Source organism: Aulonocara stuartgranti (genome assembly GCF_965226115.1).
Source record: "Aulonocara stuartgranti genome assembly, chromosome: 11".
Taxonomy (NCBI): Eukaryota; Metazoa; Chordata; class Actinopteri; order Cichliformes; family Cichlidae; genus Aulonocara; species Aulonocara stuartgranti.
In genome coordinates this window covers 7,706,982-7,734,173 of record NC_138947.1, presented here as the reverse complement: position 1 = coordinate 7,734,173, position 27,192 = coordinate 7,706,982, and the positions used below count along the sequence as shown (strand labels likewise).

General features: G+C 39.8%; 1 protein-coding gene across 5 annotated transcripts in view; it reads left to right on the top strand.

Moving 5' to 3' along the window:
* sema6cb (semaphorin 6Cb) overlaps positions 1 to 27,192 on the top strand; it is a 146,818-nt gene that overhangs the window by 84,041 nt on the left and 35,585 nt on the right. For all 5 annotated transcript variants that reach the window (XM_082552025.1, XM_082552027.1, XM_082552026.1 and 2 more), the window contains 12 exons: positions 4,312 to 4,426; positions 5,866 to 5,923; positions 9,026 to 9,082; positions 9,478 to 9,579; positions 14,662 to 14,752; positions 15,658 to 15,780; positions 16,862 to 16,950; positions 17,129 to 17,346; positions 18,359 to 18,490; positions 18,767 to 18,922; positions 21,068 to 21,244; positions 21,697 to 21,834. In XM_082552025.1, the coding sequence (XP_082408151.1) occupies positions 4,312 to 4,426; positions 5,866 to 5,923; positions 9,026 to 9,082; positions 9,478 to 9,579; positions 14,662 to 14,752; positions 15,658 to 15,780; positions 16,862 to 16,950; positions 17,129 to 17,346; positions 18,359 to 18,490; positions 18,767 to 18,922; positions 21,068 to 21,244; positions 21,697 to 21,834 (1,456 nt within the window). The remainder of the gene's footprint in view (positions 1 to 4,311; positions 4,427 to 5,865; positions 5,924 to 9,025; positions 9,083 to 9,477; positions 9,580 to 14,661; positions 14,753 to 15,657; positions 15,781 to 16,861; positions 16,951 to 17,128; positions 17,347 to 18,358; positions 18,491 to 18,766; positions 18,923 to 21,067; positions 21,245 to 21,696; positions 21,835 to 27,192) is intronic.

Genomic DNA, 27,192 nt, shown 5'->3' with positions numbered 1-27,192 from the left:
TATAGCTTAGTGAGGTGGATGTGTTTAAGGCTATGTTTGCAGCAAGCAAATCTGTAGATGTTTATTCTGCTGCTGGAACAGCTATAATTAAATTTATTTGTTGAGCTCTGCGCTGACTCGGTGTCGAATAAGGTCACTTCAGTTTTAGTATGCATGATTAAAAAAGGTCTCAGTCAGAGCGGAGGTGCAAACTTTTAGCAAATTTGTAGAATAATTTTGATGTAAAGTGTGTAGCGCTGTTTTTTATTTTTATTGCCCATGTATCTGATTCACATTAGGATACAGCTGGGTTATTTAGACTGTCCAACAGGCTAAACATTGTTTTGAATAATAAAACATTTATTGTATGTGGCATACAACTGGAGTGTGTAAATAATGTCTGCAGTATATCATAAAAAGAACATTTTCACAATGCTCTCATGTAAAAATTCTTCTTCTTTGATTTATTTAGCTTGGTGTAAAAGTCAGCAGCCAAATTTCTCACAGTAGCTTCATTTAGCACTGACTATGAACAGTTGCAGGAAAAATGACTCAGCTGTCACTCTGTGGGGCTTTCATGTGTACTACTACTGACTGGTGTGCAAGAACAGCACTGACAAGAAATAAACAGCAAATATTTCTTTCCTCCCTTGGTTTAGATCAGAGTTTGGCAAACTTGTACTACAAAAAGAGCAATTTTTCAGTATTTTTTGCAAAGCAAAACAAAACCCCATCTGTATGCATGCACAACACATACATACTGCTGTTATAATGAAGGTGACAGCTGGTTAGTTTACTGACATCATAAACATTCTTCATTTTAATTTTCATATTGAGCTTTTTTTCCTGATAAAGAGTTGGATCACCACTGATAATCAATACTTGTCCCTACCGAGGAGACAGTGACTACAATATGGATTTTTTTTTTAGTTTTTTTTTTCTCTTTTAGTTAATATCACCTGACTTAATTAATGTCTGAATTGTCCATGCTCTTCAGTCCCTAATAATACCATAATTTAATTAATTCAAACACATAATAATGCTTTTTTTCCTGTAATCTTTCATATGAACAAAAGATTTTCATAGCACAACTGTCTCAGCCATATTCCAATGACAGTCGATAGAAGCTAATAATGAATTATTACCCCGGCTCCACATGTTACCACAGCACAAGACATTAAAACTTCAGAGCTACAGCTGGAAACCAGCAAGTTTTTGATTTAAGAGACTCTTGAAGACTTCTAACAGACTCAAGACACTGCTCTGTTGGACCACCTTAGGGACACATCTGTGGCACCCAATAACTGGGAAGGTCTACAGAAGAGGTCTTGGCTGCTAAATGTAATGGCCCATAATTGATTTAAGAGGTGGCTGAGACCATGGCCCACACAATGTAATTGATCTATCTGGAAGAGAGTAACGCTACCATTAGCAGAAATAGCTGTGCTAATAGTGCTATATGTGGAGCTCCGTCCCAGGTGTAATGAGAGCAATTTGTCACTTCTAGTTCCAGCAGGTGACAGCATGGCGCAAGGTCCCTCGCAACTCTGAGACATCCATTATGAATCATAGTACTTCGTCAGGATGAAGTCTATGAAATCATACCTAAGTGACTCCTTCTTTTAGAAAGCGGACAAATAATTTTTCTTACACTTTTGTTTTTGACTGACACCGTGCTGTTTAAGTTGGGCATATTTAGGTTTTCCACAGCCAGGGCAGCTGATACAGGTTATACAGAACATGAGGCTATTAATAAAATGTCTAGTCTTGTTTAGGATGCATACACTACACTGCCTATTTTCATGATTGGTTTCAGGCAGCTTTTTTGCTATTCTTGGTTCTGTATAATGTCTGAAAGAGGAACTTTCTTTAATCTTAGCATCTTACACACACAACCTTTTCCTTTGTATGTTAGAGGCAGCCAATCAAGAGATACTGTCCTTAAGAGGGACGTTGTTAAGGTTAACCTAAAATCTCTTGTTTCAGTCAGTGAATGAGGTGCTGCTCCAAGGTTCTGCATATGATAAATAAGAATTATTTTGAACAGTTTCTCATGCAAATCAATTCCAACAGAGTTCAAGAATAAAACCCTGCAGTTGAAAAAAGGGCATAAAAGGTTCCTTTTAAAAGTTATCATTACTATGCAGTAGCAATAGCTTTTAAATATTGAACTAAGTCCTAGCAGTTATGGATAACATGTCATAACTTAACGCGTGTCCTTGACAGACTGTTTCCCCTTTCTTTCATTTGTTCTTTAAAATGCAATCTTTGAAGTGCAGTTTGGGGAAAACCTCTCAATACAAAATCGGCTTTACAGCATATCAGCTTTACCTACTCCCATTGTCCATGAAGACTAAAAGCTAACCATCAAGATGGTCAAGAAATAACATTGTTCTTAATACTACAAGTGTTGCTGGAGCTTCAATGTAGGATTCTGGTGTAGTTCTTTGGGTACTTTGTCTTATGAGTTGTACGTTCTTCTCGTTGTAGTGATCCTAAATGCCTTGAGTCATTATCCTGGGGGTTTTCTGCTAGCAATGACCTAGCCAAGCTAAACAGGGTGTGAAAGTGCTAAAGAGTAATTAGAAATCCTCATTTGCCAAGGGGGAGGATGGCAGGGCGGGCTGCTGAGCCACTGGGAGTCTCTTCACCAGACAGCACAGCAAGGTCCAGCACTCAGCCAGACATTAGGCATTTAAATCTTTAAACAGTCGATTTGAGACGAGTGGTTAAAGGAGCGTGTACGGCTCCCTGTAGAGAGACTAATTTCAGATTGTGGTGTATTTCTAGGGGGGATTGCTAATTCAGCAGCAGCCCAGGTCAGATGGGAAGCTTGAGGGCACTTAATACAGTACTTTACAGACAGAATGCTCTGGCCTTCAGCTGAATCTTTGCTTAGTTAAAAAAAAAAAAAGAAGACAGCAGGGGAAGTATCTGTGATATGGAAGACAGCGTGGTGTCAGTATTGAGCCAGGCTTATTCCATTTTTGCCTGAAGGATCTTTTTTTAATCAAGTTTTTGAAAGGCATATCCATCCACTGGCTGACTGTTATTTTGTTATTTAAAGTACTGGACACAATCTCCCATTGTTTAAAATAATATTGCCCTCTAGTGAGTTCGTCTGCACTTTGAGTAAGGGAAAGAAAATGAAATTAACATGCGGAAGAGGAAGAAGGGGAAGCTGAAAATCAGCCATAGTGCACCATAAAGTTTATATTATATCACTGTTTCTTTGCACGACTTCCCTCAGTTCATCTTATTTAACATTTTATGTTTGTTTTTTGTTTAATGATTTTCCTGTTGGTGTCATTTGTTATAGAGGCACTTTACCAGGTGAAGGTATTTAATGGCATTGATGATAACACTAAAGACATGTTCACACATGAACTTTCGGAGGTTTCGGGAGAATCGCGTTGGGATATTTTCCTTTCTCACACGTGTCATGCAGCAGTAAATGGTTTGCGTTGGAGTGAGTACATCCTGTCGTTTCTGTGACAGGGATGCATGCAGGAGATGGAACACGTGTCGCCCACTAGTTGGCCTACTTGCACATTCAGCACAATCCTGCATCAGACAGACCTTGCAATAAGGACCTCACAAGAGTATTTAATGTCCAACATTTGCATTTTCGCGTGCACTCTCCCTGATAAGTCCTAGAAAAGTTCATGGGTGCAGTGCATGCATGAAAACGGCTTAAGCTAAACTTTCGTGACCTTTGAAACAGGTGAGACTGATTTAAATGTGACAATTAGAATGTCTATTCAGATGTTTTTGATTTGTTTCTTTGTTCTCACTTGGCACAGTCCCCAGACATGTCTGCTCAGAAATGCTTACGAGGAGCCAGTTATTTAAATCAGATTGACTTCTACGACACGACTGCCTAATTTGCAGCTTAGGATGCTATTTTTCTCCCTGATCCACCTCCACAAGTGTGCATTTGCATACAGTGTGAGCTCAGGGTTTTCAAAAAGACGACTAAATTGTAACCTTGGGTTAGTGTTTCTTAAATTGCTAATACTACTGTGCATGAAATTTTTAGCTGTCGTTGTCAAACTGCCTCCATAAATGTGAAACTGAAAAATTGCTTTTTTTTTTTCTTTTTTCAAAGGGGAAAAAAACGCCACTGACATTTGACAAAGACTGGAAATCCCTTTCCTTTATTCCTAATTTTAGTTTTAAAATTTTGATTCCACGGTGAACTGTCACAGTAAAGTTCTGACATTCCTTTCCAGTTGGGTTTTTTTTTTTTTTTTTTTTTTTTTGGAGGGGGGGATGCATATGACTGTCTTATACTCGAATAATTTCTTCTTCTCCATCTTTTTGCCCGTGCAGCGTCGTACCTCTACCCCAGCTTCCAGGGACTCATGTCAGACAATGACACTGTCCGCCTGGGTCTGGATTTCCAGCGGATGCTAAGGATCAACCACATGCTCTATATCGCTGCACGGTCAGTCACCATCACTCACCTGCTAATTCAACATAACAAAAGATATAATATAACAATGTTTACATTGTTTACTGAAGTTGAAAATATGACTCAAAACATCTCATGTAAAACGTTGACCATTACTTCATGTTTAAACATACAAATATTAGGACTATAAGGACTAGGGATATTTTCATACATGTTTTTTACCAACCTACTGTAAAATCTGTACATTTATAAAGGGATAGTTAATAATGATGAATGATGACCTTACACATTTATATTCATTAGCATCCGTCTATAAGTCTGATACTATGTTAACATGTGCATGGTTGCACAAAGGCTTCAGTATAATAAATATTTTTGTGAGTAATTATAATCATGTTTCTTTAACCTAAACATTTATCCACACACTTCTTAAATAGTTTGATAAGCAGCCAACAAGCTCTGAATAATTTATCTGAGTATATAAGCAACACATTTACCCATTTGGAGTTTTTTTTTTTTTTTTTTAGCCAGTAAAGCTAATTAGTTTTTTTTTCTGTTTTGCAGCAAAAACAGGGCAAGAGGTAAATGGGCTCTTGAAAGGACACAATGAAGAAAGACAAAATTTGCAACTAATTGTCAGGGCGGGAAAATAGCCCAGCAAAAGAAATCAGTGTCAACAGTACAGATATTATATATTAAATGCATAATAAAGAACTCCAAGAAGGCCAAGTGAAAGTAAAAAGTGATTAGGGGAAAAAAAAAACATGGCTACAGAAACTGCTTCTTGCAATTTTGCATTTATGTGAAAATGTAAAACTTCCAAAAGGTAAATGTTTCCAAAATAAAACTTTTAGCTCTTTGTGAACTATATCTCAGGCAGCACTTCTGCATCAGACTGCTTTCATGTTTGCAGTTTGGCAGAACCTCTGAAGTTTTTTCAAGTGCATTACACAGCCTAATTTGCACATTGCTCTGCTACTCGATGTGTTTTAGGTTAATTATCTAAACAGTACAGGGTTGCACCTTCTCTGCCCAGTTGCATTGTGCAAAATAAGTTCTGCTATAGTGTTTGGCTCTATTTCAAAATAAAGTGCTCCCACTGCCAAGAACCCAGTCCAAAAAGTTATAGAGGTCCTATATGCACATAAACTGGCTTAATATTTTCTACAGCTGCGTGCAACAAATGCATTCCTCACTTCACAAAGTGATTCATATGGGTTTTGTCGATAGTTGGAAAACTCCTGTGATGTCCTGAAGCCAAAAAGCCAATAAACCTTGCCTGTTAATCCACCTCCCAGTCTGTGTTGCTGCACAGCTGTAATCAATTGCACTCAGAGAAAAAAGGAGAGTTTTGGGGCAGGTTTTGGTGAATTGGTTAAGTTAGATGCTTCTAAAGCTTTGCATTGGGGAAAAAATATGAAGGGTTGCAAAGAAAGATGACATCAATAATGTCATGACTCACTTTCTTGCAGGGACCATGTGTTTGCCATCAATCTTGCAGCTTCATCTGAGCAGATAATCCCACAGCAGGTAAGTGTCTGTCTGCTATCATGATTGAAAATCTTCCAATGTGTTTACTTTATTTCGATCTTATACAAAAAAAACCCACCATAGCTATATTCTAGTTCAACATAGAACTTTTAATTGATACATGTGTTTAGGTCGATATTCATTTATTTAAGGACATTTTATTTATCTTGGATCATGCACTTGCCATTTGCTTTTAAACCTTAACAACGGTCTGTGGATTTTTCTGAATGCAAAAACCTCACTTCAGAGGTAAATTCTTTCTGTAAGACTTTGACATTCAAGGAACGTTTGATCTCTCAATCCTTCGCGATCAATACCAATAATGTGAGCGTTATCAGGCTTACTCGACTATTTTGGTCTGCTAAAGTTGAAATAAGTTTTAGGATTCTGTGCTCATTAAACATAAGATTAACTTTAAAGTTGTTCACATAAGCGAACATGGGCTTTTACTTGCCAATAGTAATAGTCTGGATAATACATCACCAGGACAAAATAGACCTGAACCCATTTTAAGGAATGGTTTGAACCAAGGTAGAGCTCTTTGTGCCGCTTTTCCTTTCTTGTACATTTTTTGTTCTTTTTTTGAACAGTGGTGTTTTTACAGGGGGGATGGGCTGTTTTTTTGTATCTCGTTATTTTGCTTTCTACCCTTTGCCTTTCACTTTCATTCAAGTATTAAGCAATCTCTCTTCAGACATCTATATCCACTACAAGTGGAGCGCTGCTCTTGTTTGAAGTGCCATGTTCACTCCTATCTGAATCTCATTTGTCAAACATGATTGCACTTAAATAAAAGCCCTCCAAGGCTTGGACTTTTGTTTGGTTGTATATAAATTACTGCCAAACACGGATATTTATTCTGATAACACCTCTGTTCCACACTGAGGACATCTAAACTATTGATTTGGGTGTGGAACAAAACACAAAGAAGGGGAACCTTTGAACAAAACTGTGAGTCGTTTTTTCTACTGGGTTATATGAGGACTTGAACATTGAATGTGTGTATATGATGTGCATTTTTTCTCCCAATTCACCCATACTGCTGCTGCCTCCAGTGTGACAGCAGGAACTGAGAGGCAAATTATTAAAGACTGTATGAATACACCGCCATCACGTTCTCGCTGTCCTACCCTGTTATCCATCTGAGTTCAATTGGTGGTGTGTGACTGACTCATATCAGAAAATGGTGGGTCCCCCATCATCATAGATCCATTCCTTCATGGCGGCTAATTTTTAAACTAGCTCTTCATTTTTCACACCGGGCGCTCATTCGCATTCTCCCCTTCACCAGTCTCCTCGGGCCTGGGTAGCCAAAAGTAATTATTAGTAAACCGAATCGAGCGTGGACAAGGTAAAACCTATTACCATAAATGCTGAGTCCTACTGAATCATTTTGGACCTTCACAAAATCACCTCAGAGGTCTTCCAAACAAAAGTCTTTTTCTATAGCAAAGTGTTGGCTGTAAAATCAGTGTGCCATGTACTGATTACAAAATGATGGATTTGGTGTCAAAAATTTGACTCATGATCTTGAGTTTTATATAAAATAAGTTAGACCAAAGATGTACACCCTCGAGCACCAGGGACATCTCACCTTTAGAGTGAGGTTGGCAATGTGTAGTTTTCCTACAGACAAAATAATTAAAATGAAAGACCAAAAGCAGGAATGAATGACTCCTACTGTAAGTTGGATTGTCTGTATATCACAAATCTGTGACTTGTGCTTTATTTTATTTTTTTTTTATCTCTGTCCTGTCTAAACTATCATGCATTATCCTGCTGCTTGAACTCTCATCCATAGAAATTGTGTGATGACTATTTTATATCCATTGTGCTCAAGCCAAGTGAAAAAAAAAAACAGGGTTAAAAATCCAGAAATGTAAGAGAAGTACTGAGATATGTTTTAATTCTATTTTTTGACAATGAGAAAAATACATATTAATAGTAACCTTAATCTTTTATTCATTCATTATCATGTTTATCTGAGAAAGTGGAAATGAAATAATACTAACTTTGTAGATGTACCCTTAACAATTAAAATGCAAATCTATTCTTCATAAGTTTTGCTATACTGGAAGCTGTCTGAGAAAATTAAGAGGCAGCCACAAGAAATGGAGAACAAGGTACCTGTGGGATGAATTGTGCTTCAGGGACTTGTGGTCCAGCTGAAGTGAAACCTCAGCTTCAGTAAAGATTCAAGATGCATTTTAAACCGGTGTTGCTTTCTGTGAAGCTTTAGCAAAGACATAAAAAATATGCACGGCACTGTACAATATTACTTTAACCAAGTATGGCATTGGATTTGTGGCAAATATTTTCGTTTGGTGTGGACACATTTACCTAAAGCTCATTTCACTCAAAAATGTATGTTATTATGTGGCAACGAAGAGAACTCTTGGTCTGGATATCGACCAACTGCACAGAAATATTGAATACTTCAATATTGGCAGCCTTCCACTCAAGCTAGCCAATTTGTTCCCAGACAGCCAATTGAGCCATGCAGCTCTTATCTGCTCACATGCTATTGAGAAATGAGTTTAAATAATTCCAAGTATTTAGCCTGGTATTGATAAGTTCTGAGAAAATTTGGCCACTAAATTAGTCAGCAGTTGATGGGGGAACATTAATCCTTCAGCTGGCAGAGCTTGTTAACAAGCTGATGGATCTTTTTCAATAAAAGCCTGCTGAACGACTAGCACGGCTACAAAAAGTGTATTTTGTCGTGTCTACAAAATAAGGACAGGGCTTTTGGCCAGCAGGTTAATTGAAGCTAATTGACTCCTCCTTATATAGACAGTGAAGTGTTGCGAGCAGCGCTTTGTGTTTTGTTTCACTCGTGTGTGCATTTTTACAGATCCAGAGATTTTTTTTTTTATCACTGAGGCACCACAACTGCCCACTGATGAGCTGCTCGAACCACAGCAGGCATCGCTGATATTTCTCTGTTTGCTTGTTTTTCTCCACAACAGTTTATTGAAATTAATGAGATTTTCATCACAGCTGTCTCGTAATAGCACTTGAACGATTGGGAGCAACAAAAGCTGGGATGGTGAGAAGCAGCTTGTCTTTGAGCTGACAGTTGGCTCTCTGTTCATTTTTCAGAAACTGACTTGGAAGACGAAGGATGTGGAGAAATGCACTGTGAGAGGGAAAAACAGCGTGAGTATAATCTTCCAGACACATACACATTCTCATCTCGTTCTGTTTTCGGTCTTGGGTTTCACTTCTTAGGTCTTCTGTTCTCTGTATTTGCCACTGCCTTCATTTCCTGAACAAGAGAAGCTTTTTAATGAGCAAAAGTAGTGTGCAGGTAGCTTATCAGAAATGCAGCCATCAGGAGAGACATACTTGAGTTTTTTGGCATCACATTTTTCTCTCCAGAGCAACGGTGAAACCCCAAGAATCGCCCTGAGGATTACGATAATGACTGTGAAAACGCAGAAAACTGTTAACCTGCTACAACTCCTTCTTTGATTGTGTTTTTGCCGTGCCAGGACCCACAACGGACCGGCTTTATGATGTGCAATAATGTCCAGGTCTTTTTCTCCTGACAGGATGAATGTTACAACTACATCAAAGTTCTGGTACCACGCAACGACGAGACGTTATTCGCCTGCGGCACCAACGCTTTCAATCCCACCTGCCGTAACTATAAGGTAGGAAACCGTACACCCGTGTGCCGCCGTCTGGCCTCAATTACAGATAAGAGATCATATTACAGCTGTTTTGAGGTTCCCTGTCCTTGTATATTTTGTCAGCTGGATGCTGTTATTTGATTTGCTAATGGAAATGACAGTTTAAGCTAAACTCATGCCACATGCACACGAAGCCCGTGAGGTGTTAAAGTCATCAGGATGACAGTTGAAACCTTAAATTCAAATTTTATTTGTCTCATACACAGTACGATATGCAGTGAAATGCTTAGACAACTGCTCGTGACCTAAAATAAAAGACTATGAATAAGATGGCAGAACTTGAGTGATTGTGTGGTGGTGCTTGAAATCCTCTATTGACATCTGTGATAAAATATCTCATAGGTTTGATATTTGTTTTTATGAAATAGAAAAACATGTCATGCACACTTATGGAGAACATGCCCTTAAGGTTGGGTAATAAATAAATAGCTGGCCAGGGTGTCTTGGAGAATAACACCTTACAGCAGCTGCACCAGAGATAATTACAATGTTTCATCATAATATAATAGAGCAGTTTGAACAATTGAACTCTACAGCATGCATACATTAATTTACTATTAAAACTGGTCAAATAGATGAATTGCATAAAGTGGATTAAAATAAAGGTCAGGCATGCGTATGGAGCCCTGATTATTGTAAATAACAAGCTGATGCAGTACATCTGTAATAGTCAGCTAGAGCTCGAACAATAGATTAAAAAAAATGTTAGCAGCACTTGGGAAAAAAAGACATCTACTGCGATGTAACACCCACAAACACTGCCACAAAGAGAGGTCGTTCCAGGTTGAATGCAGCATTCGTCAGCTTTAAAAGAAGTCTGGCAGTCAGCACTTCAGCGATAATACAACAAACAGCTGTGAGCTTAAGCTACAGGCACGCCTAAAAAGATAACTGGAAAAACTGATTTAAGACATCAGCAGAGGCAGAGACGCGCAGGCTGAATGCAGACAAAATAAAGAACCAACTCTTAGATGTTGAAATAAACACACACAAATATGGAGCCCAAACATTTAAATATTAGCAGAGTATCTGTACTTAAATATTACTGCAATGTATTCCCATATTTGTGTGTTACATAGACTTCAAACTTCGATGTTGATAGAACAACGTGTTGGTAAAACACGAAGAGCAGACTGTTGACTGAACACAAAGTATGCTGATGGTAGCTTGATTCATACCTCTTAGACAGCAAAGCTGAATGAGTGGGGAGTGGGAATATCAGGGACCATAATGGCACAAAGTTTGAGGCAAATCCATGCTAGTACATGAGGCTCTCAGATGCACCTAGCCTCCCTGGTTACCCCTCCACTTTAGAGATAAATAACAGTGTTTATAGCCAGCTGAAAGCACTATATTTTAGCAGGAGCACAGGTACAATTTTTGTGCGGACAATGTGAGTGTAAGTCTTCCGCAGTTTGAGGACTATTGGGAAAAACCTGACAGGAAGCAGTGCAGTGGAAGCTCTGAGGTGACATCACAGCTCTGGACTGGGATTCACAGCAGGCTATTAGAAGAGAAGGGAGTAGACGTCCTACAGCACCGACTGTAAATCTAAGGGTGTGGGGGAGTCTGCAAACCAAAGAGGAGTTGAATAACTCTAGACTTTAGTTTTTATAGTTTTCTTCTTCTCCCCAGTGCGCTAACCCACAAAGTAACTCCTGGGGTTTCCAACAGTCCACAACATTAGAAATTAATTAGAATTAAACATTTTCAAAATAAGGGATTATTTTGAAGAAGCATAATGGATCTGCTGTAGAGAGCAAAGTAAAAACGTTTTCTGATGGCTCCTTGTTTCCTGGTGGATGCATACTAAGAAGTGTAATTAACAATATTTAACCAAGTGCAGTGCATAAAGATAGCTGTTTAATTTCTTACTTTTGTAAAACAAAAAATAATCTGCCAGATGTTTAAAATGAGAGTTGCCCTCACTGCAGCATGATTATGTCTAGTTTTGGGAAATCGGAAGTCATTCTACTGAACGATGCTCAGTCTCGTCTCGGGGCTTATAGACGCAGGATCTCCACAGGCTGATGTTTGCTTCCAGGATCAAATCCTGTCTCAGTCATGTCCTGAAGGTCCTGTAGAGAAGTTGATATAAAATGTTTAGAGAACTGCGTAGCGACCTACATTCACACATTATCATCGTTTCCCTGCCACAGACTCAATTTTGGTAAAAAGAGCAGCTTTACATTTTTACTAAAACACATCCACACGTTCGTTCTCTCTGCAGCCTCCAACGCCCTTTTTTTTCTGACAAGAGATGACTATCCACACAGCTGGGGAGAGAGGGAGGAAGTGTAAATCATATCAAGGAATCTGTCTCTGGGAATCCACGAAAAATCTGTGGAAGACAGTAGGGGATTGGGTCAGAGGCGTGTGTGTGTTGTTCAAAGAAACGAATGGATGCCCAGCCATGCACTGGCAGCTTGACTGACCAGGCTGCTGAGACAGCTGGTGTGTAGACAACAGTGAGGCTGTCTTCAGCATGCGGTTACGATACAACTAAACCTTGAAGCATCAAATCCGTCTGTCTTCATGTGCCCACTGGGGTAACGACCCTACAGTCACTGCACAACTTTGCTGAATCCTAATTTCTCTCTGATGTTCTCTCTGAAATGTTTTTGGGGGATTAACAAACTGCTGTGAGGAGAAGTTGGCTGAAAACTGGTGATTTTTATTCAGATGTAAACAGAATTAATTCTCGCTTAAAGAGGACCAATCTTCAGATGATTACTGATTGGGAACTGAATGGGACTAACCATGTTTGTTTTGTTTTCTTTGTTCAAAGTCCTCCTGATTGTATTAATGTTTTCTTCTCATTAGTTACACCATTTAGTAACATCAGAATAATTTTCTTGATGAATTTTCGGGGTTCAAGGTTTCTTAGGGGTTGAAAGCTTCCATGGATGCGAGATTCCGAGTCTATTTTGGAGAATTAACTTACTTCGTAAGTAATGAACAAATACTGTGGAATGCACCCAGTTCCTTGCAAACATTCCCAGTGTTGAAAAAATGCCCCAAAATTGCTTCTTTTTTACCAGTCTTACATTAAAATTTTTAACCATGTTTGTTTATTTAAAGATTTTTTTTTTTTTTGAGAGGCATGTTTTTAATTTGCTTTTTCCTGTTTTTCTGCCTTCTCTGATTCGTTAAGCTGTAAAACACATTAACAGCACTTTATCTTTACTGCTGTTACCTTCACTTGTGCAACTCTTCACCTGTATTTTTGTGAAAAGCACTATTTACCAAATCTAATCAAAGTTCACCTTTTAATGCTGAACAAGAGGCACATTCAAAAAAACGAACTACAGCAGTGTAATTCTTTTTATTACTGCAACAGCAGCACAAAATAAAAATCTCAGTCAAAGCACTTGAAGCTACACCAAAGTGATATTTGGGGCAGAGCTGTTGTGCTGGATTACATCAGCTTCAGGAGTGTAGTGTAGCATAAACACATACTCTGTTAAGAATCTGAAGTGTTTTGTACAAATCCCTTGAGACATTTATGCACAATTTAGAAGGCAAAAGTCTATTGTAAGGTTTTGTCTTGCTTATTTTCTCCTCTACTGCATGATCTTATTGCCAAATGTACAGGGAGCAGGCAGTCATTACCCCACCAGAAATGTGAAGTCGTTTTTTATAGCTAAACTGGTGTGAACGAGCTCAGTCACAGGGTGCTGTTGCACCACAGTTAGCTGTGTGGCTGCGCTGGAGAATGGATTACAACCCATTTCCGGTCTTGCGTATTGCCACAAAAGCAAAGTCCGTAAAGAGTAGATACCAACCAATGTTCCCTTAACCTCAACTCATCGCGAGTGAATGAATAGTGGCATTGTAAAGCGCTTTGGGTGCCTTGAAAAGCGCTATATAAATCCAATCCCTTATCGCGGCCTGGAACAGCAGCCTAACTCTAACTTAACCCTAAGCTTACAAAACATATCCATACCTGACAGTGTGAACGTGAAGTGGTCTTGTCATGTCTCTTGGAAAACAGCACCTGCTGGGGAAAGTGGTTTACCATTTAAGTGCAGGAGAAAAACACACTGGCTTGTATTTTTTAAAAACAATCTCTCGTGGGGAACACTTAGCTCGGGACGCATTGAAACTTGTTTTGGTGAAGCATTTGCACACAGGGAGGTGGGTGCTGTCATGAAATGGGTAATTCCTATCAATAGAGAAAAACATGAAAACCGTAAAAGACATTCACAGTCCAGGCTGCCTGAAAGAGCATTGTTTTTTTTTAAATATTCTGAATATTGTAACGTGCAAATATAGGTTTAGATAAAAGTTCTTCCCTTTTAAAAAATGCAATATATTTCTCCTAAATGCAGAGCATATGTCTTGTATTGCTCTTGTTATAGTTGTGTAACTGTTAGGTTATCATGTCTACTCCACATTCATGATCTCTCTATTTAGTTTTGTAGAAAGGACCGAGTTTGACAATCATCTTGCAGAACAACAATAGAACAGCAATCACACAGAGCTATGTGTCGAACAAGCCTGAAAAATCCAGGCCAACGTGTTTATGGACTGTAAACGCGGTGTATGTGTGTCAGTCACCTTGTTGACACAGAGGGCGGTGAAGTCGCTCTGCTGGGTTTCTCTTGTTGTTGTGTTTGAGGCTCGCAACCTTGTTAACAGCAGGGACTGGAAAAATAGCAGCTTTAATATCTGTGCCTGAGAGATAAACTGGCCTCTCTGCTTTCACACATCTTTTATGGAAATGACCTGTATACAATACACCAAATAAAACTAATCTTTATGATGCATGTGTTGCCTTTCATTATTACACATTGATTTGATACACCTCCTTTGCGTCCAACTGCAATTCTCACTGCATTAAAGACTTTTGGTGTTTGAGGCTGATTGATTTTTTTTTTTTTCCTGTCAGGGCAGAAACAACCTCGTGGGTTTATAAGTGTAAACAGCGGTGTTGTTTTCTTGTTTACAACTGTCACTCTGTGTTTTATAGCCCATTCTTCTGTTGGGTTAGCTTTGAAGCTTTGTATACGTCCTTGTAAAGCTGCTTCATTTCTGTCCTAGATGTCGACACTGGAGCAGGAAGGGGAGGAGGTGGTGGGACAGGCTCGATGTCCCTTCGAGTCCCGCCAGTCCAATGTCGGCCTTTTCGCAGGTAAGTAGTGACCCAGATGATGTTCAAACTTGAAATCTCACAGGTGATGATCTGTGCTGTGACATTTTTATTATATAGGTCAGGCTTGGAGTAATGTTTTTTTCTTTTTAATCAAACTAGCGTTTATTAAATGAACTTGAAGTCGGGTAAAACGATGTTTGTGGTGGACTATATTCAGAAGAAGTCACATATATTTTGCCTGTTTTGTTTTGTTTTTTTATATTAACCTTGTGAAAATATGTTATAAATGTATTAGAAGGGGGTGGAACAATAGGAAAATGACGTTCATCTTTCAGAAACAGAAGAGGATGGTTTGCTAAAAGTGGGTAGCTGTTACATATAAAGGACCATTTCTAATCAATAGGCTTAAACGTGTAACTGCACTTGGCGTTCTGTCTCTCTGACGTGGTAATTGGATACTAAGATAATAATATATAATCTGCTAAACTGCATGTTAACTTCAATTAGTGCCTCATTACAAGTGTGTCTCAGTAAGAGTCTGAGCTAAAAGCCTGAAATGTCGATATAATTGAGTATCTTGGCATAAATCATCAGATGGTATAATCTGAAGTTTCCTCTTCACAGATCCCGGTTTGTGGTTAGATTTACTGCTTTATGAACATAGCAGTGAAGCAAGTTGATACATTGTGAACACATCAGGATCAAGTTCAGGGAAGAGAGAGCCAAACGTACACTCAACCCTGCCAGGTTTCCACTGACATTTATGCAAAGTTCACACAGGCTGTTATTAAAGCTCGCATAGTCTCCTACAACTGCTTTCCTTAGCCTCCTTTTAAAGAGGAATAAAAGTCACCTGTGACCAAAATAGACACTTAAGAGAAGTGGGTTAGTGGGAATTGTGATCCTTGACTGTAGTTCTCAATAACTTTTTTCCTTTTTCTCAGGTGGTGATTTCTACTCTGCCACCATGACTGACTTCTTGGCAAGTGACGCAGTTATTTACAGAAGTTTGGGTGAAAGCAGCCCCGTGCTGCGTACAGTGAAGTATGACTCCAAATGGCTGCGAGGTGAGAAGCCAATGCAATAAGGTGTAATGTAATAGCATATCAAATGCAGCTGTGGCTCTGTAATGCGGTTGGTGGTAGGTTAAGGAAATGGAAGATTTTCTGATATGGTGTGGGATCTGAGACCTTGTTTCATTTCAGATGACATCCTAAATGTGTAAACTACTAAAATTCACCGAGCTTTGAGGTCTAATGCAGGGCTTATCAAATCTTGTACAAACATTTACATGGTTGACATCTGCAGGTAGCACTGACCTTTAAATTGAACCTTTATTTTGGAAGTAACTTTCTTCGTGTCCAGGTTTATGTTTTTCCATACTTTCGAGCCGTTACAAATAATTAATAAACATCAGTTTCATTTGTCAAAATCTCCCCTTTAGTTTTTATTGGCACTGATACCAACAAATATTTTGTCACTTAATGAGGGTATTTTTCACTTCATTGCAGATGTGAGTAGCCTCATCCAGTGAAGTGAAAAAGATGGCTAGAGTATCTTGACTTGTTATGTGTCACTTTCTTTATGCATTTAATTTCATCTGATTTCAAAAGGGAGGAAAGAAACAATCGTTTTTCCTCATCTGGGAGGAAAACGGAGCCGAATCAACCTTCCAGTAATAAGAATGTTTGATTGTTATCATCACAATAATTGGCAATTAATTTGGCGTTAATTGTTTTAGCTATATTATCTTTATGTGCAATAGATTATTTTTTTTATCCTCGTTAACAGCGCTGAGCGAGTGGGGTCGTTTCAGTAAAGCAATTGCTTGTGACAAGATAGAAATGGCAAAGTAAGCTGTATTCAGAGTTGTAGAAAGTGCTGTTGCAGAATGTTTTAAGTTATCTTTATTTCACTACTGATGCAGGACTATCTCTGCTATTTCACCCGAATAAGGATCTGTTATTGGAAGAATTGGAAGGACATTTTTCTCTGCTAAAATTTGGATTTTCCATTTTAGAGCTCAGGCATTTCACATTTATCTACGATTTATAAACCAAATTGAACATCTGTGTTTACCAGCTCCACGTCCAGCCTGTCATACTGGAAATAAGTCATCATTACCATTTTTTTCCTTGTCCTCTACAGAGCCCCATTTCCTCCATGCCATTGAGTATGGGAACTACGTGTACTTCTTCTTCAGCGAGATCGCAGTGGAGTACACCACTCTTGGCAAGGTGAGGTACTCATTTCAGAGCAGACACTACACAAATTTGTGTTGTGTGTTGTTTAAGCTTGTTGTCGTTTCTGCTCGAAGTCAACATGCAGAGCACATTCCTGACTGCTGTTCAGTATTCCGTGTCGGCTGCGTCTGAGTTTGGTGATTATAAATGATTTCCACTCCTGTCCCCTCAGGTGGTTTTCTCAAGGGTTGCACGTGTTTGTAAGAACGACAATGGGGGCTCCCCGAGGGTGCTGGAACGTTACTGGACATCATTTCTTAAAGCTCGGCTGAACTGTTCTGTTCCTGGTGATTCTTTTTTCTACTTTGATGTTCTCCAGTCTCTCACCAATGTACTGCAGATTAACCACCGGCCGACTGTGCTCGGAGTCTTCACCACACAGGCAAATAGGTTGGCATTTTTTCATGTTTTTTTCAAGGTAAAGATGAAATTGAAATGTCCATGTTATAGTTAGTTAGTAGTTAGTGTGATAATTTCTCTCTAGTCACGTTTGTTTAATCCTCTTTTATGTGATCTGCAAATTTGACCTGTTAACAATGAAATGTTACAGAATTCGATAAACAAAAACATCTTCGCTAAAGTTAATCCAGAAAATGTTTGTTTTCTGCGATGTAACTTACTTGTAAGGTACTACATGAGCGGTATCTCAAATGCTATCACTAGTAATATTTTTTTTCACTTTTCTGCGTCTTCTGAAACGTCGCTGAGCCAAAATAGTAATTTACACTATTCTGATGCACTTTTTGGCTTTCAGTGAATGTCATTGACAAACAGGAAGCAGTTCCTATCATGCTCTGCAGGTCTAAACTCTTACAGACATCACCCTGCAGAGTTGTTTGTGGCAGACACAAATGTTCAAATCAGTCTGATCGGGTATTAAACTGAGTTTAAGCAGCCAGCTTTTTCTAATTGAGAATAGATCAGTTATATGTTCTGCCCCCTGCGCTCTGCTGGAGCCTCACTATTCTCTGACAGAGAAAACTTTTGTTTTTGCGAGAAAGAGCAACATCTGATAATATCACAATGTGATTTTCATGATTGTCTGGAGTTCATATGTCAAAGCAGCTGGGAGGATCAAAGTCATTCACTGCTTTCCATGAAAACATACAGTACAAGCTATTAGTATGTAATTCTGGATGGATGCATTTTTAACTTCTGCAATATGGAGACTGTTCTGTTTTTTTTCCTTGTATCGTATCTACACTGTAGAGGGTTAGAAAGAGGTAAGAATATTTGACATATACTAGTAGTAGTAAAGACGAGCACAGACAGAGCAATCAAAAATCATATTTCTGGCCACTTGTGACAGGAAGTCAGTGGGCTGAATTCTTGTCTTTAGTTGGTGAATTCCAGACTTTTGTCTTGCTCTTTGTAAAGTCTTCTTTTGGGGTCCTTTTAACAGCATCACTGGCTCAGCAGTCTGTGCTTTCTACATGGATGACATAGAGAAGGCCTTCAGTGGTAAATTTAAAGAGCAGAAGAATAGTGAGTCAGCCTGGACACCTGTTCCAGAGGAGCAAGTCCCAAAACCAAGGTGAGAGACTCATCTTTAAATAGAAACTGTCACTTTCCTAGAACATTTTTTTCTGCTTTTGACAACAGAGCTTTTGCAGCTGTTGCTGTTATTGTTCTGCACAGACATCTCTTAAAAAAAGGCAGCCACACAAGGCACCTGTTTTTTCCTCCTGCTCCTCCCAAAAACAAACAGCTGCCAGTGTTTTTACATCTGCCTGTGGAACCAGATCTATGTCTAATGCTTTTTTTTTTTTTTCTCTCTCTCTCTCTCTCTCGCTCTGCTGTTGTCGTGCAGGCCAGGCTGCTGCGCTGGCGAGGGATCAGCCGCCGCCTACAAGTCATCCACCAATTTCCCTGACGAAACTCTGACTTTCATCAAGTCTTATCCGCTCATGGACGAGTCCGTCCCCTCCGTCAACGACCGACCCTTTTTCACCCGCACCACCAGCAGGTAGAAGATTTGTTTCAATAAGAGAACAGATGGAAAGTATTATGAAAAATATTTTTGTTAAATTACTTTCAGTCACTTTCTGATGGCAGTATATGTACTTGGAATTCACTAAGAAAAGGCAGTTGGCACCTGCCAGCATCTGCACAAACTTGTGAAGTGTTGAGTTAAGAATTACATTCTCCTACAGACTAAAAACATGTATGTTATGTTAACTGGTGGCTCTAAATTACCATAGATGTAGATGTGAGAGAGTGGTTGTGTGTTTATGTTAATGTGTGCTTTAACAGACGGGCGAGTTGTCCAAGGTGCTACTCTACCTCGGTTAAAACAGACAATAGGTTTAGCGTTGCAGGTCTATCAGACAGCTGAGAATTACAAAGAAATGCCTGCTATAATTATTTAAACAATAAAAACTGGTGACATTTAAAGGAGGACTTGCATAAGCTCTTTGGTTTCATTTCCTGTACTTAGTGCATCAACACCTGGAAAACAAATGCAAAGTTATTCCTCAAGACCTCTCAAATGGTCACGTATTTTTTGGTGAACGTTGTCATTAGATCACATTTAAAATCATTACCGTGAGTGTTGCTGTTCAGAACGTGGCTGCAGTTATAAAACAGACCTTTAGGAGAAAATGCCAGGATTATTTCTTTGGTACTTTAGTGGCTGTTTGCCTTCACAGCATCATGTACCAGCAGTGTTTTTCTTGCAACCGTGATTGGTATTGATGAGTGACCTCAAGTGGAACACACTACCTTGCTTGCCATTAAAGCACATTGAATTTTTTTCAACACTGGATTTACATCAAACATGAAGGGGGCACAAGGAGAGGACTTGTCTGTAGGGCTGGCCTAGCTCCACAGCCCACCTGTCAAAGGGAGGACGTCATTGTGTGTGTGTGTGTGTGTGTGTGTGTGTGTGTGTGTGTGTGTGTGTGTGTGTGTTGTGATATTTGAGAATCCACTCATACCAGATGACGATGCCGTGAATGTTAAATTGGTGAAAAGTGTCACAAGTGTTTCACGCAGTAGCTCACAAACCTCAGACATGTATGTACTCACAGCGGATACATATCACCGATTCAACTTACAACCGCAGGCACAGTCTCATAGTATACAGGAGCCTTGTCCACGCCTGCTGAAGTAGAGCCAGGCTGACAGCCAGCCAGACACTGCAGTGGCTCCACACTGGGGAAACATGCACCGCTTCACATCTGGCGCCAAAAACATCACATCTGCTTCGCCTATCCCCAGAGTGATGCTAGATAAATGAAATCTAACCAGAAACGCATCACGCGCTATTGCCGAGTCATTGCGGGGACGTGCCCGTCAAGTTCATGTGGGTAAACACACCAGCCTCTGTGGGACCATCTGGGAGGCACTGAGGGAGAAGTGAGGGCACAGAAGTTGCTGCGGGTGTCCTTTTTATAAGAATCTAGAAGCACTGCAATGCCAAAGAAATTATTAGAGGAAGTTTGTTTGTTTAAATCCCCGGGCCAGAGAATGGAAATACAGCAGAGAAAATGAATGAGTTAAGCCTATCCACCTCTCAGCCACCACTGGACTCAAGGTGCCCTTCAGCACAGCTTTTAATCCTCACCTGCTCCAGTGGAGCCAACAGTAGACAGCTGTGGTGATACTGGGCACCTCCCAGGTGTAACTGCGAGAAGCTGGATGAATATGAAGCAGGGTGGCACTCCAAATAAAGCGGTGTGTTGCTGGACTTTCACACAAATACAACCAGAAAATAGAAAACCGGGCCTCTGTGCAAGACTGCATAGAAAAGTGGCTCAACAACACAAAGAATGGATCGATTGAATGGCTCTGGGTGGGCGGATAGATGGATAGATGAATTGATAGGATGAAGGCTTTAAAAGATGTAGGCGATGAAGGAAGGGGATGGTGGGTTGGTAGATGAAGTGATGCTTTATACAATGAGCTTAGTACTCACCCACTGTTTGTTTTGTTTACCACTGAAACTCTACTTTCATAAAACAAAGAAGCAATAATGAGATGCTAACCAGAGCATTTGGTGTTGTTGACGCCCACAAATTTATGCAAGCAAGTGACATGACAGCTTAAATTTAGATGATCTTCAGTGTAGATGTAAGTCGCTTTGTCTTGTTGTCTTGTTTTTTTAATGCAGGTTCAAGTTGACTCAGATTGCAGTGGATACATCTGCAGGGCCATATAAGAACTACACGGTAGTCTTCCTCGGGTCAGATAATGGCCATGTGCTGAAGATCCTGGCCAGCACTGAGGGAGCCAACGCATCTTTCAGCACCCAGCTCCTGGAGGACCTTGATGTCTATAACCCTAACAAGTGAGACAAAGTCTATTATGTGTCATGTTGCTTCTGTATTAAACGATGCGTGTTCTTGTAATTGTCTCTTTGGTTTATTGCTCTCTCTCTTTCCATTTCTTTTGTTTTCTCTGTACTTTACTTAGCACATCTCTGTTCTTTTCCTTCTCTGTTGCTTGTTCTCCTCCTCTCCTTGTTCTGCCTTGATCTGTCCTGCCCACCCACTCTTTGGTCTATTGTAACACTTTGCATCACCCTGTACAGCTGGAGGGGATGCTTTTTTTCCCCCCCCCCATGTATTCTTTTGTTTTCTTGCTGCACAGCTTGAAAAATCTATCTGCATGGAGTTTGATTCACAGTCGGCTTTCTGTATAATTTTCAGACTGAACCAGCCGTGTACAGCGCTGATTTAAAAAATGAAACGAAATACAAAATGCCTGATTGTGACAGTTGGTGTTTTTCCGTGTTCCCAGGTGCAATGTGCAGGGGGAGGATAGGAGGGTCCTGGGGCTTGAGTTGGACCGGGATCATCATGCGTTGTTTGTGGCGTTCTCAAGCTGCGTGATCCGTGTGCCGCTGAGCCGCTGCTCTGAGTACAGCCACTGCAAGAAGTGAGTCAACTATACAGTAAAGCATTATCGCCACCAGAGTTTGGACAGAATATTATGCATATTCTGTATAAAATTTTTGATACTGATCAGTATATTTTGTTTAAGTGAAAGGTCCTAAAACTGTGCAGTACCTCAGAAACCATGCATGGGTTTTTTGTTTTCTCGTTTTGTGCCACAAAGAAAATGACACGAACTGATCCAGGTAAATCAAGTAAAGTAAGATCAGTTTCCCTTTAGCAAATGCATCCACTCACAATGCTTTTATAGGCTTTTGAATAGAGTACTGTACCATAAAGCAGATGTTGGACTATTATTTCCCCAATTCTTAGAATTGGACCACTTTTTCAAATAAGTACTATTAAGTTATTTGTGGTGTTGGCAGGTAAGTGACCATAGGAAAAAAATGAAAGGTTATTGAACCCATTAGCAATTTCGTATGCCTTCTACATTGGAAATTCTGTGTTGAAAGGTTGGACGTTTTCATAAGCTCAAGTCGTCAGATTGCTGTCTGATCTTCATGTTTGAGTATACGTGGTCCATTGTTTATACAGCTGTAATAAGGAGCATTTGCATGTGCGAAAGCATGCACAAATGTTAACTGGCAAATTCGAATTTGAAATGCAAGCATACGAGCCCCAAATGTAGTCCTATTAAAGATATTTTTTGCAGCTGTTTTTGTTTGTTTTAGATTTTGGAGTGCGTTTATACTGTACGCTGGCAAGAAACTAGATTATCCACAGAAATCAGAAAACACATTTGCATGCATTATAAAAGTGTGTGTGCATGTGGAAAGTCAGTAATAAGATTTCTCCACTTGCTTCGACATTGTTTTGAGGGAACAAATGGTGCTCCTTTCTTGATTTTCCCTGTATTGAGAGAGCATAACTTTTGCTTTAGCGTTTGATGTTTCAGATGTCAAACGTTCACCGGTACAAAATTACGTATACCCTTTCATCATTTTGTTCCCTTTCTTACACGTGTGTAGCCGATGTTTAAAAGGCTGATTGCGTTTACGGCCAAGAAATCAACCATTTTAGGAGAACAGCAGGGAAAAGCTTTAAGCCCTCCACCTGAACTTTAGAGACTGCTTTTACATGAAGTTATTATCAGAGTATTAGGTTACCGCAGAATGGCGAAAAAGAATGTAAAACACATGATGTAAGTATTTCACCTATGTTACTTTCATGTATTACTTTTAGGAAAGGTGTGGTTACATCATTGGTCCGCACAGATCTGCTGTTTTTATCTGCTGCGATTTTCATCTCTGTGTTTGAACAGAAGCTTCACTGAATGTTTATGCTGCATGCTTCAGGTCGTCGTTTATCTGCCCCGGTCCCATTGCATTCAGTCAGTTTTGCTTTTATCCGTTTCTAAGTTTTCCAACTTGGCTTATATTAAAAAACTTTTCTTTGTAATTTTTCAGGGGTTTACTCCAAGTTCACGTTGCCTACCATTGCTCAAACACAGCCCGTTGTATTCTGTAATTTATTAAACAGGCCAAAGTAAAAGCTTTTGTGAAGGAACACACTTATAAGCAGAGCACAGCAACAGCTTCAAGTATCCTGCTTTGCCAAACTACATTATAGCCTCAGCTAATGTAGTTGCTCCTCAGCTTCAAGGTCTATTTTTGGTGCTGTGAGGAATGTTGGCCCCTTATAACTCCCCCCTGTTCTCAGCCCCTTCAACCCAGAGGAAGGATTTCTCCTCAGCTACCCCAGGGAATGCATATACCCCCATAGCATGCAAACCCCTCATTGCAAAGGCCTGGAGAAGCTCTCAACATCATTTAGTCATAAATTGCATCCAGCTGATTGGCTGAGAGCCAGTAATGTTGGTCACTGCTTTCTTTTCCTGATGTTGTAAGGGAGAGAAAAAGGAAAAGAAGGAGCAGAAAGAAAATGGATAGGGCCTGTCTTACTTGAGCTCGTGGCCTTGCTGCATCCACAGATCCTTTTTAGAGACTTACAGCTACAGCACACCTCATCCTGGGATTAGCGTCCCCCATAAGCAGCATCACCACTGTCCAGGAGGTCAGATTTCAGCCACAATATCCTCCTCTACCACACCGCTGAAACAATCTCCCTCTAGATGAGATTTACTCCATCTCTCTCGTGTCTGCTTCCATTTTCTCTCACTCTTGGCTTGTTTCTCTCTCTCGCTCACTAAAACCAGTACCGTCAGGTTTGTTTTCTCACTCGAGGCCCTGCTGCCAATATTAGGTTTCAGAAAACGCTCTGTTTTGAAGAGCAGCAGAGAACTGGATGAAATGGGAATTTTAATAAAACAGGCCCCAAACCCTCAAAGTCTTTAGATCCAAGGATTTTCAGCTCGCTTGACTATTTTTTTTATTTATTTATTTTTTAATATGAACTGGTTCAACTTGCTCATATTGTTATTCAGGACTGCTCTTAAATAAATGTATATCAATTGATGCTGTCACATACAGGGTACTGTTAATTAACTGAAGATGTAATGCCTCAAAGGGTAATTCCAGGTTGTTAAAACTTGGCTTGTATTTTTATAGCATTGGCTGTATTTTCTGTAACCTATGATGATCTTGTATTGTATCAAAGTTATTGCTGATATCCGGGAAGATTGCAAGTCTATAATAACATCCGAAAGGTGCCAGACACATGAGCAGTCAGGTTAATAGAAAGGCTTTAAATCAGACAGTCTAATCCCCCAAACAAGTCTCGCACATTAAACAACAAAACACACTGTAATTGCTCAGCAGAATAACACTTATAAGCCCATTCTTATTTCAGAACCTCGTTTTTTTTCTTGTATAAGGTTAGAGAATAATGATAGTCGTTGTTGAACTATAGCTATGACTGCCAGTGTGAGGCAGTAAGCAGTCTCCTGTAATAAATTATCCTTTTTGCACTTCTTATGGGTAAGAGACACGTGAGTATTTTCACTTCAGCATAAATATATAATATGTACATTTGGTCTGGAGCTAATGTTCATCTTGGTTAAGAAGTTCATTTCACTTGAAATATAGTGGTTTCTAAAGCTGTGTCGCAGTCAGCACAAAAGGTCAAAGTTGAACTGTAATGGATATGTTAACAATACAGGGCCCTATTTTTTTTTTCTTACAGGTAATCTGAAGAAAGTGTTGTATATGTGGTAAAAGGAGCTTTGAAAGGAAAGCGCCTGGACTTCTTTTGTTTTCCTTGAAGATGTTTCACCTCTCATCTGAGAAGCTTCTTCAGTTCTAAGAGCAACTGCTGGAGAGTCCCAGATTTTAAGTCCTATGGGGTGTCCCCCAAGAGGGCCATGGACCCCCTGTTGATCCTCTAACTAATCACACGAGTGAAGGTGTGAAAACGGGTGTGTGTCACCTTCACCCAGGGTTTTGGGTGAACCCACTGTGAAGTCTAGCCCCACCCTATCATGTGATTTCCTGAGGTCAAAAGGCCCAGGATATGAGTAGGTGTGTGGGAGTGGTTAAGGCGTCTGAGCAGGGATCTCAAAACTGGATTATAGATGGCAGACAGGTGTCGTAAGCCATCGCCTCTGTTCAAAGATGGTCGTTCACAGTGGACACAGATGGCTTCTTTCACTCCTCTTTCAAACCATCAGTCTTCTCTGTCCAAAATGTGAACACTGGCATCCTCGATATCGCCTCGATAATAGAAGTCAAAGAGGTCCATGAGCCTCTTGGGGACACTCCCGTAGGGCTTAAAATCTGGGACTCTCCACCAATTGCTCTTAGAACTGAAGAAGCTTCTCGGATGAGAGGTGAAAGGTCTTCAAGAAACTTAAAGAAGTCCAGACGCTTCCTTTCCAAGCTCCTTAGACTACGATCACCTGGATGACTGAGAACCTTCACAGACATGTTGTCCATGTGATGAAACCACATGTGCAAATGTTAAGCAGCATAGTAACTATTCAGAATGGTTAATATTACCTTTTAGTTTTCCATCAAGCAAATATATGTAATCCTTAAATAGTTGTTCACCAGTGACATATCATATCTGAAATCCTTTCCACTCAGTATTTTGTTATTCTCAAAATTGTGGCTGCATAACAGCTGGAAGTCATGAGGCTCAGCCTTGGAGGCCCTCGGCAGCTAATGGATGCCCCATACGCACGCGCGCGCGCGCACACACACACACACACACACACACACACACACACACACACACACACACACACACACACACACACACACCATGACTTCCACACCACTGTGTTCACTTTAGTTTGACAGATAGAAGTCTGAAGTTTTAAAGAGTGGCACGGGACACACACAAGTCTGTTTTAGAGAAACTGCACTTACGACAAAGAACAAATGACTTCACTGCACATCTTTAGAAATCAGAGCTGGAGAACTGACTGTGCTGTAGTGCTGATGGCTGTTTCTGACCTGTAAGTGTAGATGAATCTCTATGACGACGGTGAGAGGAGAGTTAGAGTCAGTTAGATGTGTATATAAATACAGACCCTATGGCGACTGTATGAATAATGTATTAATGCAGCACACAGTGTCACATATTGGCAGTCACACACGGGGATGAGGCTAATTTCAGGTTCTTGATACCTAGAGGGCTTCAATTTGTGATGCTGGACAAAAACAAACACTTCAGTTTTGGGTTTTTTTTATTTTGGCATTTTGTTTTTCATTTCCCATGCATGTTGAAGTGTCAGTAGCCCTGCATTGAACACAAGCAAAACGAGGATTGAAACATAAGAAGACATGCAATGGTGTCTGGATTTTTACATTTTTGTATACCGTGTTTAGATAGACATCTGACAATGATGATTTCTCCAGCCACTTCATATTCTAAGCCCCTCCAACCAAGAATGATTCTGTTATTGCAAATAAATTATCCTTCAGAATAAAAAATATTCCAAGCTGTAAAGAAAAAGATGTTGGTTTACCATGCTTACATCATGCCTAAAGACACAAATACAAGTCTACTTTTGAGGTAAGCACTCAGAAATAGCCAAGTATATGACCTTGCCTAAACCTACATTAACAACAGGGCTTTTGTATTATTGTACTGTCCTCCCAAGAACAAGAACCGTGGCAATTGTTTGTGAAAATGCCTAAAGCGAGCGGTTTATATCTGTATGTCTCAGTGTTTTGTTTTCTTGACAAAGCATGTGGATCGAGGGTGTTTTATGTTGCAGGAAAGGTAAAGATATAGGATATTGTTGTAGAGCCTCAAAGGTCCACATTAGGAGGAGGTCTGGGTGTTTGAATTAATCCACACAGCACACTAACTGCTGTTCTGGAAGACACTGACACATGACATCCTGTTGATAAGGGCATCAGCTCAAAGAATCTAATATCGGCTCTTTTAAAAGACAAAGACAAATGTTTTATTTTGTCACTTGACATTACCATTATTG